General features: G+C 43.8%; 1 protein-coding gene across 3 annotated transcripts in view; it reads right to left on the reverse strand.

The window, feature by feature from the left end:
- LOC128238815 (neurogenic locus notch homolog protein 2-like) overlaps positions 1-16859 on the reverse strand; it is a 74194-nt gene that overhangs the window by 1311 nt on the left and 56024 nt on the right. For 2 of the 3 annotated variants that reach the window (XM_052955077.1, XM_052955076.1), the window contains 12 exons: positions 10752-10865; positions 10407-10538; positions 9727-9897; positions 8193-8306; positions 7371-7541; positions 6982-7131; positions 6530-6703; positions 5917-6090; positions 4756-4929; positions 2511-2620; positions 906-1052; positions 126-317 (listed from right to left, as the gene is read on the reverse strand). In XM_052955077.1, the coding sequence (XP_052811037.1) occupies positions 126-317; positions 906-1052; positions 2511-2620; positions 4756-4929; positions 5917-6090; positions 6530-6703; positions 6982-7131; positions 7371-7541; positions 8193-8306; positions 9727-9897; positions 10407-10538; positions 10752-10865 (1823 nt within the window). The remainder of the gene's footprint in view (positions 1-125; positions 318-905; positions 1053-2510; positions 2621-4755; positions 4930-5916; positions 6091-6529; positions 6704-6981; positions 7132-7370; positions 7542-8192; positions 8307-9726; positions 9898-10406; positions 10539-10751; positions 10866-16859) is intronic. The other variant, XM_052955078.1, reaches the window with a different exon arrangement.

Consider the following 16859-nt stretch of genomic DNA (forward strand, 5'->3'; position numbering starts at 1 on the left):
GTCTAATATCGCTGTTTTTCAGATATTTACGCAAAAAAATGGGCTCATTCAAAGACAGAAAATAAAAAAAGTTGTCAAAACGGTAAGTTTGTAGATAAGTACATCATACAACGTTTACAACTCACCAAGTATGGCGTCCTCTCCTCATCCTCCGGCCGCCGGTACTTGCTGCCCTTTGAGAAGATGTTCCCTAGAACCGTGTCGTTCATCTTCATCGTGGACCGGTACACCACGTTCGGCTCCTCCGGTCGCGCAGGCGGCGGGTGGAAACCGCCGTTGTCTGGCATCACCTTAGCGAACTTCTGCCTCCGGATGTTCTGTGTAACAGATAAAGAGCATGACTTATATATTGGATTAAGTAGTGGCTTAGTACATTCATGTATCTCAGCACACAATAAGTTTGAGTTCAAACAAAAACCGTGGTATAAGCAGACATATCCCCCAACATTCTTATATAAAAGTGAATGTCCGATTTATTTGGTTGTCGCGAAAAATTGTACATACCAATAATTAATGATGCACATTGTTTATTTCAATATTGCGCTCCAATTGAATAAGCGCGACGTCATTAAACCAATGATATACGACGTAACAAAATCAGCTATTCCTTTTTACAAATGTATCTTGTCTGTTACACTGCTTTAAAAACAATTACTCAAATGCAGAAGATACTGCTAATGTTAAATCGCAATGAGTATTTCTTAATGAGTAATGTAAATATAAGTATTTTTTTCTCGCGATAATGCTGTATGAACGCAGTAGGGCAAGCGAGCAAATGACCAAGAAGCGCTGGTGCGCTTCATGGATTTTCCTCGCGTGACGTACTGCGTTCATACAGCATAAACCAAGAAAAAAATGCTATCAATCCTTAAGTGTCATTTTCAGGCAAGGAGATGACAACCCACCGCTGGCATCACGCTTTCTCTGGGTGGAGCTCCCCTCACCCCATCCTCTTCAAATACATCCGGGTACTCTCGCTTCACTCCCGAGGAAGTCGGCGTCTTTTCCTGGTGTGAAGAAAAAACGTCAGGTGGATGCAGATTTTGTGATATCTATAACAGGAGGAATACTATTAACCAATAAAAACCCGGCTTCCTACAAAATGAAAAAAGTAAAGCAGGCTTAAATAATGAAAATACCTCACGTAAAAGTTAGGTGACATGAAGTAAATTCTTAATAATTAAGAATGGGCGGAGTGAACGTAGCGAGCATGCCCTTTCTTAATCAGTAAGAGATTATTTCAGGTAATCTAACTGACTTAGAATACAACCTCAATCAGACGCACGGAATGTGTATCGGATCAGAGGTGGTAGGCGGATGTTTAAACAACCGCGACAGTTAAAATTCTGAATTATTAAGTCTAGTACTTAATGATTGCCTATCTGCAATTGTATTGGCTAAAAAATGTAGGGTGTATGTTAAGGATATTTATGACCGGTCAGTTTGACTCACATGTATACCGGTATAAGTTCAGTATCACAGTCTGGTCGATTAAAATGTGTGCATTTACTAAGCCCATTACCTAAAAGGACACCACCGAAAAGCGTTTCCGGTCAAGGTTAATGCGAATAGATGACCGGTAATTAACCGGCCCTAAATTTTCGAGATCTTTTAAGTCCATTAAAACAGGATTAAGTTACGCTGACTATTTCTGTTTTCTATCATTTGCGTATTTTTACATGTTTAAGAATTTCTAAATTGTAAATAGGTATTATCTTTATGATATATCACAAGAGCCATTATTTTTTCACCCAAATCAAATTTAAGTATGTATTTCGGCTATTTGAAATGCGTGGCTTAAGCCTGTTAAGCTTAAGAAAATTTGAGAAATTAAGGCCCGTTTCTTAAATTAAAATGACATACCGGTGTGTGTCCGATAATATCAGAAGTAGAGGCACACACCGAGTACAGGGTCAACGCTGAACAGAGGAAGTATATGGAAGTATGACCAACATGGGCATATATAAAGAGCATGGCCCTTGGTCATTAACCGGTTACATGATACCCGGTTATGGACTTACCGGTGCTCGATAGTAGCGGTAGTAGAGGCATATCATAAGTTATGGGGTTAGTAGGTGACCCGATGTGTGATATACGGTGCAGAGGAAACCATATCGGGTGAGAGCGAAGCTAGATCACGAATATGGTTTCCTGCGCCCAATATTTCCCAAATCGGGTCACCTACTAACCCGTAATGTATATATCACGTCGGCAACCTGTTTACATGTTTAAATGTTTCATTTATTAATCGGAATATTCAACAGAGTCGTAAATAGACTCCATTTTGGTACGATATAAATTTGGTGACCCCATTTTGAAAAAGATGGGGTCACCGCGTGACCGGTCCTGGACCAATGGCGTTGCGTCATTTATGTTGGAACGTGATATAGCCATATACCGAGTCTCCGATGAAAAGAGGAAATATATCTAAGTATGACCATCATGTGCATATATAAACAGCATATCCCTTGGTCATTAACCGGTTGAAAAATTACCGGTTATGGACTTACCGGTGCTCGATAGTAGCGGTAGTAGAGGCATATACCGACTACAAAGATATCTACTATGATCAGTAGAATTAAGATGGCACCAAACGCCAGTATGATATCCGGAAACATCGCTGGAATGAGAGAAAACGGTTATAGCCTAATATAGGTCAATCGTGTTACATGTGAAAGGGGTATACGAGAAATCCCCTGACCAAGACAAATTCCCCTGTCTCAAACAATATTTCCTGGCCCACACAAAATTTCCTGGCGCAGCCAAAATTACTTAAAAAAAATCTTACCAAGAAAACAATCCCTGATTAAAACAAAATCCATTCAAAATCACCTGACCCAAACAAAATCCCCTGAAATACCCTAACACAGACAAAAAATCCTCGCCCCCCCCCCCCACCCCCACCCCTCGACAAAATACCCCACTACTGACAAAACGCACTGACCCAGACAAAATTCCTTGACCAAGACAAAATCCCTTTACCAAGACAAAATCTCTTTAATAAGACAAAATCCCTTTACCAAGACAAAATCCTCCGACCTCAAAATTCCCCTGACCAACACAAATCCCCTGACCCATTTAAAAAAGTATGTCCAAGGCAAAATCCCCTGACCCAGACAGAATTCCCTGACTCAGACAAATTTACATGACCCAGACAAAATCACATGACCCAGTCAAAAAAACGCCAAGACAAAATCCCCTGACCCAGACAAAATCACATGACCCAGACAACAACCCCGGACCAAGACAAACTCATCAGACCCAGACAAAATCCCCTGACCTGGACATAATCCCCAGTCCAAGACAGAATTCCCTGACCTAAACAACAAAATCACCTGTCCCCGACAAAATACCCTGACCCAGACAAAAAACGACTCAGACAAAATCCCCCGACCCAGACAAAATAACCAACCCAGATAAAATCCCCGGACCAAGACACATGTGGCGTTAAAACCAAACCACTACAGATATAAAAATCGTCAGTGAGGGTTTGAAATGCAAAAGTACTCCAAAACGCATTGTCATTTAAAATATGGATCATTTAGACTTTCAGAGACTGCATCATTTGCCTGATCAGAATGTTCAATCGTTATAGCGTTAAAGCAGTACAAACTTCATGCCAAGACCCCTAACCCAGACAAAATCCCCTCACTCAGACTAAATTCACCTAACGCAGACAAAATTCCCTGACCCAGACAGAATCCCCTAACCCCGACAAAATTCCCAAACCCCGACAAAATCCCCTGACCCAAACAAAAAAAAAACAGACAAAAAACCGACCCAGACAAAATCCCAGACCAACATAAAACCCCAAGACAAAAACAAATACCCTAACCTAGGCAAATTCCCCTGACCTAAACAAAATACACCAACCCGACAAAAAAACAACGACCCAGACAAAATCCCCCGACCCTGACAAAATCCCCTGACCCAAACAAAACCCCCCGACCAAGACAAAATCCAAAGACCAAGACAAAATACCCTGAACCAGACAAAATCCCCCGACCCAGACAAAATACGCTGACCCAGAAAAGATCCCCCGCCTCTGACAAAATCTCCCGACCTAGAAAAATCCCCCGACCAACACAAAATACCCTGACCAAGACAAAATCCGCCGACCAAGACAAAATACCCTGACCAAGACAAAATCCCCGCCCCTGACAAAATCTCATGACCAAGACAAAATCTCATGACCAAGACAAAATCTCCCGACCCAGACAGAATTGCCCGATCCAGACCCCCACCCCCCCCCCCCCCCCCACCCCCACCCCCGACCCAGACAAAACCCCCGAACCAGACAAAAAAACCCGACTCAGACAAAATCCCCTGGCCAAGACAAAATCCACTGACCAGGACAAAATCCTCTCACCCAGACAAAACCCCAGACAAAATCCCCTGACCCTCTTTTGTAACGGCGATTTGGGGAAAGGAGGTTATAAAATAAAATATCTATACAATACATGCAAGGTAAATGATATTGATAAATAACCATACGACATGGAAGTTATAAATTTTGGAGGGTACTTCTTCGCTTCCTTTGCAAATATCGGGTGCGTCAGGGATTCCGGGAACAATAGTCTGTTTCCCGGGTAAAGGAGTATTTTATGATGGAATGTAACATGCAAATAATATTCAAGCAACATCTGGCAAAATGTATAATATTATTATGGGAAGGTATAATAGGTATGCCGTGTGATACAAGTTAAAAAAATTGTAAGACGAATTTTCGCTTCGTTAGTGTGTAAAGTTCCTTACCAAACACGCAGGTTGGCTGTATTCCACCCCAGACGCCCGTATCCTCGCACGTGATAATTGGGTCACCGACGAGGGCGTAGTTTGTGTTACAAGCGAATGTAGCGAGTGACCCCTCGTGCCGACCCCAGGACATGTCGACTTTGCCGTTCTCGATATTCCCGATGATTGGGCATTCTGGGGAGTAGAGAATGTTATTTACAATAAGGATCATGTTGCGTAACCAATGAGCGCATTGTCAATCGGAAAAACTCGGCTGTCTCCGGCAACCTCGGGGATAAATGTTGAATAATGGCCGAGATGTTCCGACTAGCGTATTGTTTGTGTAGCAGCCTAAAGAAGCAACTGACGCCTTATAACAAGGCAAGATGTACAAGTCAGAAATCAAGATGTAATTTTTGCTTCAATACACTTCCATAGGCGACCCTAAGACATGTTTACCTTCCCGTTCTCGATATTCCAAACGATAACAGGGTGAGGAATCACGTGACTTCAACGGGGTTCTCACATGGGTCACCACGGGTCAAAAAGATGATAACAAACAAGTAGGTGACGTTTATTTCTATATAACATTTTTGACAGAAAAAAGATTTGAAAATGTTTATTTGCCTATAAAAAAACTATGCTATTTTCTGCTTCGACACGTGTGAAATATTTTAGATTTGCTTGTATTTTAACGACGTTATTCTTGGCCAAAGTTCACGGCGCACACAGCGTCGCACAGTTCTACAAAATGCCGTCAAGTCGAAATTTTGGCCAAGGATTGCATCGTTAAAATACACAAATGTGACCAGAATACACGTGTGGCGACCAGAAGGCACGCCCGTTATTCCATTGCTCATGGTAGCAAAAAAGTAACAAACAATGAATAATGTAGTTTTAAAAATTGGACCCGATTTTTATCCAAGGGATCCTGTCCCGAAAATGTCAAACGGCTGCCTTGACAATCTAGCCTTGGTTGAATTCGTTGGTATGCATATCAGAATAAAACTAATAAATTATACCGGAAGAACTTACTGAGGCACGTGGGCGCTGTGTCGCTGCACGTGGACGGCACTGTAAAGGCTCACTCCGCCTGCCCAACCAATTCCTAGCTGTCTGCACACATATTACGATAATGAAAATAACTTTGATATAAGTGTATCAAACCCCCCAAAAACATACTTATAAGGCACGTGGGTGCCGTGCCGCTCCACGTGGACGAGGCCTCACAGATTCTCTCCTCTTGGCCGACCAACTCGTATCCGTCCACGCACGAGTAATATATAGTGTGACCCACGGCCAGCCCCTCAGTAGTGTTCACGCGTCCGTTCGCGGGAATCACGGGCTCTTCGCAACCTTTTTGTGAATAAAAATAATGCGTTAAAAAGAAAAGAAAGTTTGATTCTAATATTGATTTGATGCGCATGAGTACGGACGGCTCCAATGTACTCTGAAAACTGCGCATAAATCTACAGTCGAACCCCGTTGGCTCGAACTCCCAGTGACCGGCGAAAGTACCCCGTTGGCTCGAACTCCCATGGACCGACAGAAATACATCGAGCCTCGCCAAATTCGAGCCAAGCGGGAATGGTTACATACAGTAGAAAAAAATCGGTCCTTTATATCCAGTTTGAGCCAACGAAGAATTCGAGCCAAGCGAGTACGAGTCAACGGGGTTAGACTGTATTCTAAATATTTAATAAACAGCTTCTTCTGAACATTAAACATATATTTAAAAGAAATTCCAGATGCGGTATCCTTCCAAAAGCACGACATATCTTTGAAAACCACCTACCGAACACGCAAATGGGCGCGGAGCCGCTCCACGCACCGTTCGACTGGCACGTGCGCACTTTGGAGCCGACGAGACCGTATCCGACGAAGCACGCGTACGTGGCTACCTGGCCGACGGCGGTTACCGACGGATTCACGACCTCTCCATTGGTGGGGCTTGTCAGGGCACCGCAATCTGAATGGGGAGAGGGGTGTGTGTCTTGTTTGTTTGTGTTTGTTTGTTTTTTTAAAATAAGAATGGTTGGTTAGCTTACCTACAGAAGGTTAGGACCGCACACCTAAATTTACGAAATAGTGAACGAGGCATATTTCTTTACTCATACATGCTATTTGTCTTTAACACTTTTTGTTTTTGTTTGTTTACATTCTAAAGCACTTATTGTATCCAGTTAAGATTAAAATAATAAGTTTTCTCTTCTACTTCACTCGAAAACCACCAGTGTAGCACCCTACCTAGGAGACATGCATCTATATCCGGGTCATAAAATTCACCGGAAGCTGCGCACAGGCACCGGAGGGAGCTGAGGCCGTCGTTCCGACAGGTGGCGTGCGTAGTGGCGCACTGTGCCGTCACGTGACATATACCGTTGTAGATTACACCCACTTGTGAAAATATAAAATATTTCTATTTAAAAAGTTGACGAGAAGCACATTTTTTATTTAAATGACCACCCAAGCCTGCGCCTTGAAATAATTGTTGAAAAAACATTAATTGACATTATTTGTTACGCCCATGACACAGAAACCAAGTCTTTGCCAATATATCGAATGTTTTCTTTGAAAAACAGATGCGATGCAATGGGGAAATTTTATAATAACATGGAACGGTTTGAGATACTTACCCACAAAGCAGACACCGTGGTCTGACCACGTCCCGTCCGTCTGACAATCGCTGTTCGCCGACCCACTTAACGTATAACCGCCAGTACATGCATATGTCGCGGTTGCGCCAACTAGCGTCCCGTCAGGATAGGTGACGGCGCCGTTTTCGGTGGATGCCGGGACTCCACAATCTGCGAAATGGCGTAAAATATAACTAGAACGGTCATCATGGTGCATATCCGTTGCTACACGCTTACGGCTCTATTTATGATAAAAGCAACAAGGGGCTCATAAAACTACTAGTTTTTCTACGCCCGGGTACTGGTACCCGTTAAATACGCAATCACACGTGCTTACATAAACTGACAATGAAAACATAGGACCCCACCAAATCCTCTAATGCGTCAATATACTATCCCTTTACATTCCCCAATATAGCCCCAATTTCTCGAAAACTTCATTAGGTTATCAGCTTTATATATATAGTTGATTTTTAATAAGTCAAAAAAAACTTTCTTATAATAAATTGAATTATAATAAATGAAACATTGTTTACTGTGATAATCATAAAGATAATTCCAATCTTGAGCAAACCATTGAACCCACTCAAACACTTGTACATATACCGAATCAATATGTCATTACACGTGCCTCAGTTATGACCTTGAATACACAGGGTCCCCGCTAAACCTAATCAAGCACGTGACACGTGCAAACTTGTGTCATTGACAGGTCGTCCTGCCAAATGCAGGGGGTGCGGGGGTATTATCCGGTTCAAACACGAGCCGCGAACATGTTTTACCCTTTCAACACGTCATTATATGTGTCCCTGTCATACTGACCTTGAACACACAGGGTGCCTCCGAACCCACTCAAGCACGTGCACGTGTACCCGTTCAACATGTCATTACACGTGCCGCCATTTTTGCAAGGATTCGAACCACACTCGTTCACCTCTAATATAAGAAAGAAAATAAACACATGTATCACTTATACTGAATAATTTTACTGTAGACAACACTTGTAAGACTATGGCAAGAAGATACATTGTAAAAAGAAGTGAAATATGAGTGCAGTAAGAACAGACAAACAGATTAACCGTTTTGACAAGTTATTATTTTTTTGTCTTGGAATGAGCCACTGGCACCGGATTTTCAAACTCAATCATTTTTTTTTTAAAAATCAAAAAAAAAATCTTATAATTCCTTACTAAAAATTATAATACCGAATATGTGAAAAAATATGCACTGTATAATGTAATAACAGTTAGAATATTATACAGTACACAGTGCATGGGGTTTTTTTTAAATGTCTGAAAACCGGAGATATAAGACTGCTGATAAAAGATCAGATCGCAGTTTCTAATATTTACGCTTGAAAATTGATGTTTATGGCTAAAAGCGTTACTAACGCTTAAAGAAAAATGAAAGTTTTCTAAACAATTGGGATCTGTTCTATTGTGTGTTATCCTAAATAAATTATTTGAAAACATTGATGCCAAAATCAGCTGATTCTGAGACAAGAAAAAATGAAAAAGTTGTCAAATCTGGCAATCTGTGAGAGTGCAGCTTTAAAAATAAGAAATGAAGTTCATTTTATATTTAAAGCTATATTAAGCAGTTTCACTAAATACAACATTAAAACTATGACAAGAAGGTTATTTTAAACATTTGAGTCCGTGTGAGCAAATACATCGTTGATTTCTTTCTAAATTTGGTTTAGCAATGCTGCGAAACACAATACAATTGAACCCCGTTGGCTCGAACTCGCTTGGCTCAATTTCCTCGTTGGCTCAAACTGAATGTAAAGGATCGGTTAGCATTCCCGCTTGGCTCGAGGTTTTTTCGCCGGTCCCTGTGAGTTCGAGCCAACGGTGTTGGACTGTAGAATGTTTCCAACATTGGCACAGTGCGTTTTTTCACCCATTATTTCATGGAAGGGAACCTGTTTTAAATGTCATCATATTAAAACTGCACTCTCACAGATTTACCATTTTTTCAACTTTTTTTATTTTTTGTCTTGGAAAGAGGAAATTTGCGTAAACATCTGCAAACCAATGATAAAAGATTGCTGACAAAAAAAATCTGATCGCAGATTTTTATATTTCCGTTCAAAAATTAATGTTTTATGGCTTAACCGTAACTAACGGTTTAAGAAAAATGCATAAATATCATTATTTTTAACTTAAATATAACAATCTGCGATCTAATTTTTTGTCAGCAGTCTAATATTACTGGTCTCCATGCATTTTCGCAAAAATTAGCTCGTTCCAAGACAAAAAATAAAAACGTTGTCAAAACGTTCAATCTGTGAAAGTGCAGCTTTAACCAATAGGTGAAAAGTTGCAATTTTTATAACGCGTTTATATACCCTTACCTTCACAAACGGGCGCTGTGCCGCTCCAAGAACCATCGTTCTGGCATGTGACAGAGGCGACACCGCTCCGCGCATATCCCGTGATGCACGTGAAAAGTGCGATCTTCGTGTACGTTGTGCCGTCGGTGTGGTCAACAGCGCCGTTATCCGGGGGTGCCAGTGTCCCGCAGTCTGAAAGTTATATTCAGTGAATGATAAAATGTATCAAATACAACCTTGAATTTAGAGAAAAGCGCAATGTGTATACGCAGTGTCTCCATTTTTGTCAACGGTACCTCTTTCCAGATATCAAGTTCTTGGTCGGGCTATGATGTGAAGTACCCGACTTAGCAGGCACGTTTACCAGAATGCTTATTTACGCTGCCAGGCTGTCGGACTGCTTACTTACGCTGCCAGACTGCCAGACTGCTAATTTACGCTACCAGTTTGCCAGACTGCCAATTTCACGGACATTCCGTTCCGCTTTATTTCCTGTGTGCTATATTAGCGCCTAGAATGGCTGACATTTCAGACACCCACGGTCAATTCCATTTTACCAACGAGGCTGAACGTGATGTGTCAAGTCTTGTAACACCCGGACTGACAAACACATGTGCCGCTACATAGCCCGTACCCATTTGTAGCGCAGAATTGAGCACTGGTGCCTGTATAATCTAAAGTACCCGTGCACCCCATCTTACCTACGGGGCTGCACGTGACGGGTCCAGTCTTGTAGTACCCGGACTGACAGACACATTCGGTGCCGCTGCATTCCCCGAACACAATATTCGCACAGATGCCCGGATCTTCCGAGCAAGTGTCGCCCAGCAGACCTTAAACGAAACGTTATAAAATATAAGGAAAGCTGAATCAGTAGTTTTCTTTAACGTTTAGAAAGATGTCTAGCTACGCAAACACATGTAAATTGAAGTGAAATTCATCAATTAATAATATTTGAATCCGATTTTAAGCGAAGTCTCAAGTTTCCTCCCCACAGGGTATGTCCGTTCGTACGCGAAAAAAACGTCACTTATCCCCACTCTTACTAGTTCTACATGTGTCGCCGGTATGTCCGTCCGTACACGAACACTCGTAGCTGTTCACCCTGTCAGTACAGGAACCCCCATTCTGGCAAGGATTCGGGGAACACTCGTTGATATCTGGAAAAGGAGATCGGTGAAAACATCACATCAGTATGATTGATTTCACAGTTGGGAGTTTTTCTTTCTTGCCTTTCGATAAAATATGGAGTTTTATCAGTGAAATAACAACAGTGAAAATATCAATTGATATTTTCACTGCAAAATAAGGAGTGAAATTATCAACTTGAAGAACTACTTTTAAAATCAAGGGCAGTTACTTCCCCTTGATCAAAACTAAACTGATCCTTTTGAACCAGTATATGTCACCAAAAAATAATTTTATATTAAAAAAGGGTTGCATTAAATTAACGTTACTTACTGTTTATCATAAAAATGGTTGTCATGTTTTATATGTTATCTTAAACATGATGCTGAATGTTCAAGCATTTGCTTTCGTACAAAACAATACCTGACGAAAACAATTGAGCGAATATTTTAAACTCTACGACATTATAGTGTGAACTTCCGGGAAAATGCATATAATAATTAACTGATGTTTTAACATGCAGGAACACAAGTAGGTATTGACTTAGTAAATACACAATGTCCCGTGTCACGTGGTACCTATCTGTTTGGCAGTAAGTCCCTGTATAACCATTCGGGCATATACACACGTAGCCATTAACCTGGTCCACACACAATGCTCCGTGTCACGTGGTACTCACCTGTTTGGCAATAAGTCCCTGTATAACCATCCAGGCACATACACACAGCCATTAACCTGGTCCACACACAATGCCCTGCGTCACAAGGTACTCACCTGTTTGGCAGTAAGTCCATGTGTAACCATCTAGACATATGCACACGTAGCTATTTACCTCGTCCACACACAATGCCCTGCGTCACGAGGTACTCACCTGTTTGGCAGTAAGTCCCTGTATAACCAACCATCCAGGCACATACACACAGCCATTAACCTGGTCCACACACAATGCCCTGCGTCACAAGGTACTCACCTGTTTGGCAGTAAGTCCCTGTATAACCATCCAGGCAAATACACACGTAGCCATTAACCTGGTCCACACACAATGCCCTGCGTCAGGAGGTACTCACCTGTTTGGCAGTAAGTCCCTGTGTAACCATCCAGACATATACACACGTAGCCATTTACCTCGTCCACACACAATGCCCCGTGTCACGTGGTACCCACCTGTTTGGCAGTAAGTCCCTGTATAACCATCCAGGCACATACAAACAGCCATTAACCTGGTCCACACACAATGCCCCGTGTCACGTGGTACTCACCTGTTTGGCAGTATGTCCTGTATAACCATACAGGCACATACACACAGCCATTAATATGGTCCACACACAATGCCCTGCGTCACGAGGTACTCACCTGTTTGGCAGTATGTCCTGTATAACCATACAGGCACATACACACAGCCATTAACCTCGTCCACACACAATGCCCCGTTCACGATGTACTCACCTGTTTGGCAGTAAGTCCCTGTATAACCATACAGGCACATACACACAGCCATTAACCGGGTCCACACACAATGCCCCGTTCAGGAGGTACTCACCTGTTTGGCAGTATGTCCTGTATAACCATTCAGACATATACACACGTAGCCATTTACCTCGTCCACACACAATGCCCCACGTCACGAGGTACTCACATGTTTGGCAGTAAGTCCCTGTATAACCATCCAGGCATATACACACAGCCATTAACCTGGTCCACACACAATGCCCTGCGTCACGAGGTACTCACCTGTTTGGTAGTAAGTCCATGTGTAACCATCTAGACATATGCACACGTAGCCATTTACCTCGTCCACACACAATGCCCTGCGTCACGAGGTACTCACCTGTTTGGCAGTAAGTCCCTGTATAACCAACCATCCAGGCACATACACACAGCCATTAACCTGGTCCACACACAATGCCCCGTGTCACAAGGTACTCACCTGTTTGGCAGTAAGTCCCTGTATAACCATCCATGCAAATACACACGTAGCCATTAACCTGGTCCACACACAATGCACTGCGTCAGGAGGTACTCACCTGTTTGGCAGTAAGTCCCTGTGTAACCATCCAAACATATACACACGTAGCCATTTACCTCGTCCACACCAATGCCCCGTGTCACGTGGTACCCACCTGTTTGGCAGTAAGTCCCTGTATAACCATCCAGGCACATACAAACAGCCATTAACCTAGTCCACACTCAATGCCCCGCGTCACGAGGTACTCACCTGTTTGGCAGTAAGTCCCTGTATAACCATACAGGCACATACACACAGACATTAACTTTGTCCACACACAATGCCCCGTTCAAGAAGTACTCACCTGTTTGGCAGTATGTCCTGTATAACCATACAGGCACATACAAACAGCCATTAACCTCGTCCACACACAATGCCCCGTTCACGATGTACTCACCTGTTTGGCAGTAAGTCCCTGTATAACCATACAGGCACATACACACAGCCATTAACCTCGTCCACACACAATGCCCCGTTCACGAGGTACTCACCTGTTTGGCAGTATGTCCTGTATAACCTTCCAGACATATACACACGTAGCCATTTACCTCGTCAACACTATGCCCAGCGTCACGAGGTACTCACCTGTTTGGCAATAAGTCCCTGTATAACCATCCAGGCACATACACACAGCCATTAACCTGGTCCACACACAATGCCCTGCGTCACGAGGTACTCACATGTTTGACAGTAAGTCCTGTATAACCTTCCATACATATACACATATAGCCATTTACCTCGTCCACACACAATGCCCCGTGTCACGAGGAACTCACCTATTTGACAGTAAGTCCCTGTATAATCATCCAGACATATACACACGTAGCCATTTACCTCGTCCACACACAATGCCCCGTGTCACGAGGTACTCACCTGTTTGGCAGTAAGTCCTGTATAGCCATCCAGACATATACACACGTAGCCATTTACCTCGTCCACATACAATGCTCCGTGTCACGTGGTACTCACCTGTTTGACAGTATGTCCTGTATAACCACACAGGCATCTACAGACGTAGCTATTAATCTAGTCCACACACAATGCTCCGTGTCACGTGGTACTCACCTGTTTGACAGTAAGTCCTTGTATAACCTTCCATACATATACACACGCAGCCATTTACCTCGTCCACACACAATGCCCCGCGTCACGAGGTACTCACCTGTTTGGCAGTAAGTCCCTGTATAACCATCCAGACATATACACACGTAGCCATTTACCTCGTCCACATACAATGCCCCGTGTCACGTGGTACCCACCTGTTTGGCAGTAAGTCCCTGTATAACCATCCAGGCACATACACACAGCCATTAACCTAGTGAACACACAATGCCCCGCGTCACGAGGTACTCACCTGTTTGGCAGTAAGTCCCTGTATAACCATCCAGGCACATACACACAGCCATTAACCTGGTCCACACACAATGCTCCGTGTCACGTGGTACTCACCTGTTTGACAGTATGTCCTGTATAACCTTCCATACATATACACACAGCCATTTACCTCGTCCACATACAATGCCACGTGTCACGTGGTACCCACCTGTTTGGCAGTAAGTCCCTGTATAACCATCCAGACATATACACACGTAGCTATTTACCTCGTCCACATACAATGCCACGTGTCACGAGGAACTCACCTGTTTGACAGTAAGTCCCTGTATAACCATCCAGACATATACACACGTAGCCATTTACCTCGTCCACATACAATGCCACGTGTCACGTGGTACCCACCTGTTTGGCAGTAAGTCCCTGTATAACCATCCAGGCACATACACACAGCCATTAACCTAGTCAACACACAATGCCCCGCGTCACGAGGTACTCACCTGTTTGGCAGTAAGTCCCTGTATAACCATACAGGCACATACACACAGCCATTAACCTGGTCCACGCACAATGCCCCGTGTCACAAGGTACTCACCTGTTTGGCAGTAAGTCCCTGTATAACCATCCAGGCACATACACACGTAGCCATTAACCTCGTCCACACACAATGCCCTGCGTCAGGAGGTACTCACCTGTTTGGCAGTAAGTCCCTGTGTAACCATCCAGAAATATACACACGTAGCCATTTACCTCGTTCACACACATTGACCCGCGTCACGAGGTACTCACCTGTTTGGCAATAAGTCCCTTTATAACCATCCAGGCACATACACACAGCCATTAACCTGGTCCACACACAATGCACTGCGTCACGAGGTACTCACCTGTTTGGCAGTAAGTCCCTGTATAACCTTCCAGACATATACACACGTAGCCATTTACCTCGTCCACACACATTGACCCGAGTCACGAGGTACTCACATGTTTGGCAATAAGTCCCTGTATAACCATCCAGGCACATACACAAAGCCATTAACCTGGTCCACACACAATGCCCTGCGTCACAAGGTACTCACCTGTTTGGCAGTAAGTCCATGTGTAACCATCTAGACATATGCACACGTAGCTATTTACCTCGTCCACACACAATGCCCTGCGTCACGAGGTACTCACCTGTTTGGTAGTAAGTCCATGTGTAACCATCTAGACATATGCACACGTAGCTATTTACCTCGTCCACACACAATGCCCTGCGTCACGAGGTACTCACCTGTTTGGCAGTAAGTCCCTGTATAACCAACCATCCAGGCACATACACACAGCCATTAACCTGGTCCACACACAATGCCCTGCGTCACAAGGTACTCACCTGTTTGGCAGTAAGTCCCTGTATAACCATCCAGGCAAATACACACGTAGCCATTAACCTGGTCCACACACAATGCCCTGCGTCAGGAGGTACTCACCTGTTTGGCAGTAAGTCCCTGTGTAACCATCCAGACATATACACACGTAGCCATTTACCTCGTCCACACACAATGCCCCGTGTCACGTGGTACCCACCTGTTTGGCAGTAAGTCCCTGTATAACCATCCAGGCACATACAAACAGCCATTAACCTGGTCCACACACAATGCCCTGCGTCACGAGGTACTCACCTGTTTGGCAGTAAGTCCCTGTATAACCATACAGGCACATACACACAGACATTAACCTCGTCCACACACAATGCCCTCCGTCACGTGGTACTCACCTGTTTGACAGTATGTCCTGTATAACTACACAGGCATCTACAGACGTAGCTATTTATCTAGTCCACACACAATGCTCCGTGTCACGTGGTACTCACCTGTTTGGCAGTAAGTCCCTGTATAACCATACAGGCACATACACACAGCCATTAACCTGGTCCACGCACAATGCCCCGTGTCACAAGGTACTCACCTGTTTGGCAGTAAGTCCCTGTATAACCATCCAGGCACATACACACGTAGCCATTAACCTCGTCCACACACAATGCCCTGCGTCAGGAGGTACTCACCTGTTTGGCAGTAAGTCCCTGTGTAACCATCCAGAAATATACACACGTAGCCATTTACCTCGTTCACACACATTGACCCGCGTCACGAGGTACTCACCTGTTTGGCAATAAGTCCCTTTATAACCATCCAGGCACATACACACAGCCATTAACCTGGTCCACACACAATGCACTGCGTCACGAGGTACTCACCTGTTTGGCAGTAAGTCCCTGTATAACCTTCCAGACATATACACACGTAGCCATTTACCTCGTCCACACACATTGACCCGAGTCACGAGGTTCTCACCTGTGTGGCAGTAAGTCCCTGTATAATCATCCAGACATATACACACAGCCATTAACCTAGTCCACACACAATGCTCCGTGTCACGTGGTACTCACCTGTTTGACAGTATGTCCTGTATAACCACACAGGCACATACACACAGCCATTAACCTCGTCCACACACAATGCCACGTTCACGAGGTACTCACCTGTTTGGCAGTAAGTCCCTGTATAACCATCCAGGCACATACACACAGCAATTAACCTCGTCCACACACAATGCCCCGTTCACGAGGTACTCACCTGTTTGGCAGTATGTCCTGTATAACCTTCCAGACGTATACACACGTAGCCATTTACCTCGTCCACACTATGCCCTG

The sequence above is a fragment of the Mya arenaria genome, chromosome 6 (assembly GCF_026914265.1).
Source record: "Mya arenaria isolate MELC-2E11 chromosome 6, ASM2691426v1".
Taxonomy (NCBI): Eukaryota; Metazoa; Mollusca; class Bivalvia; order Myida; family Myidae; genus Mya; species Mya arenaria.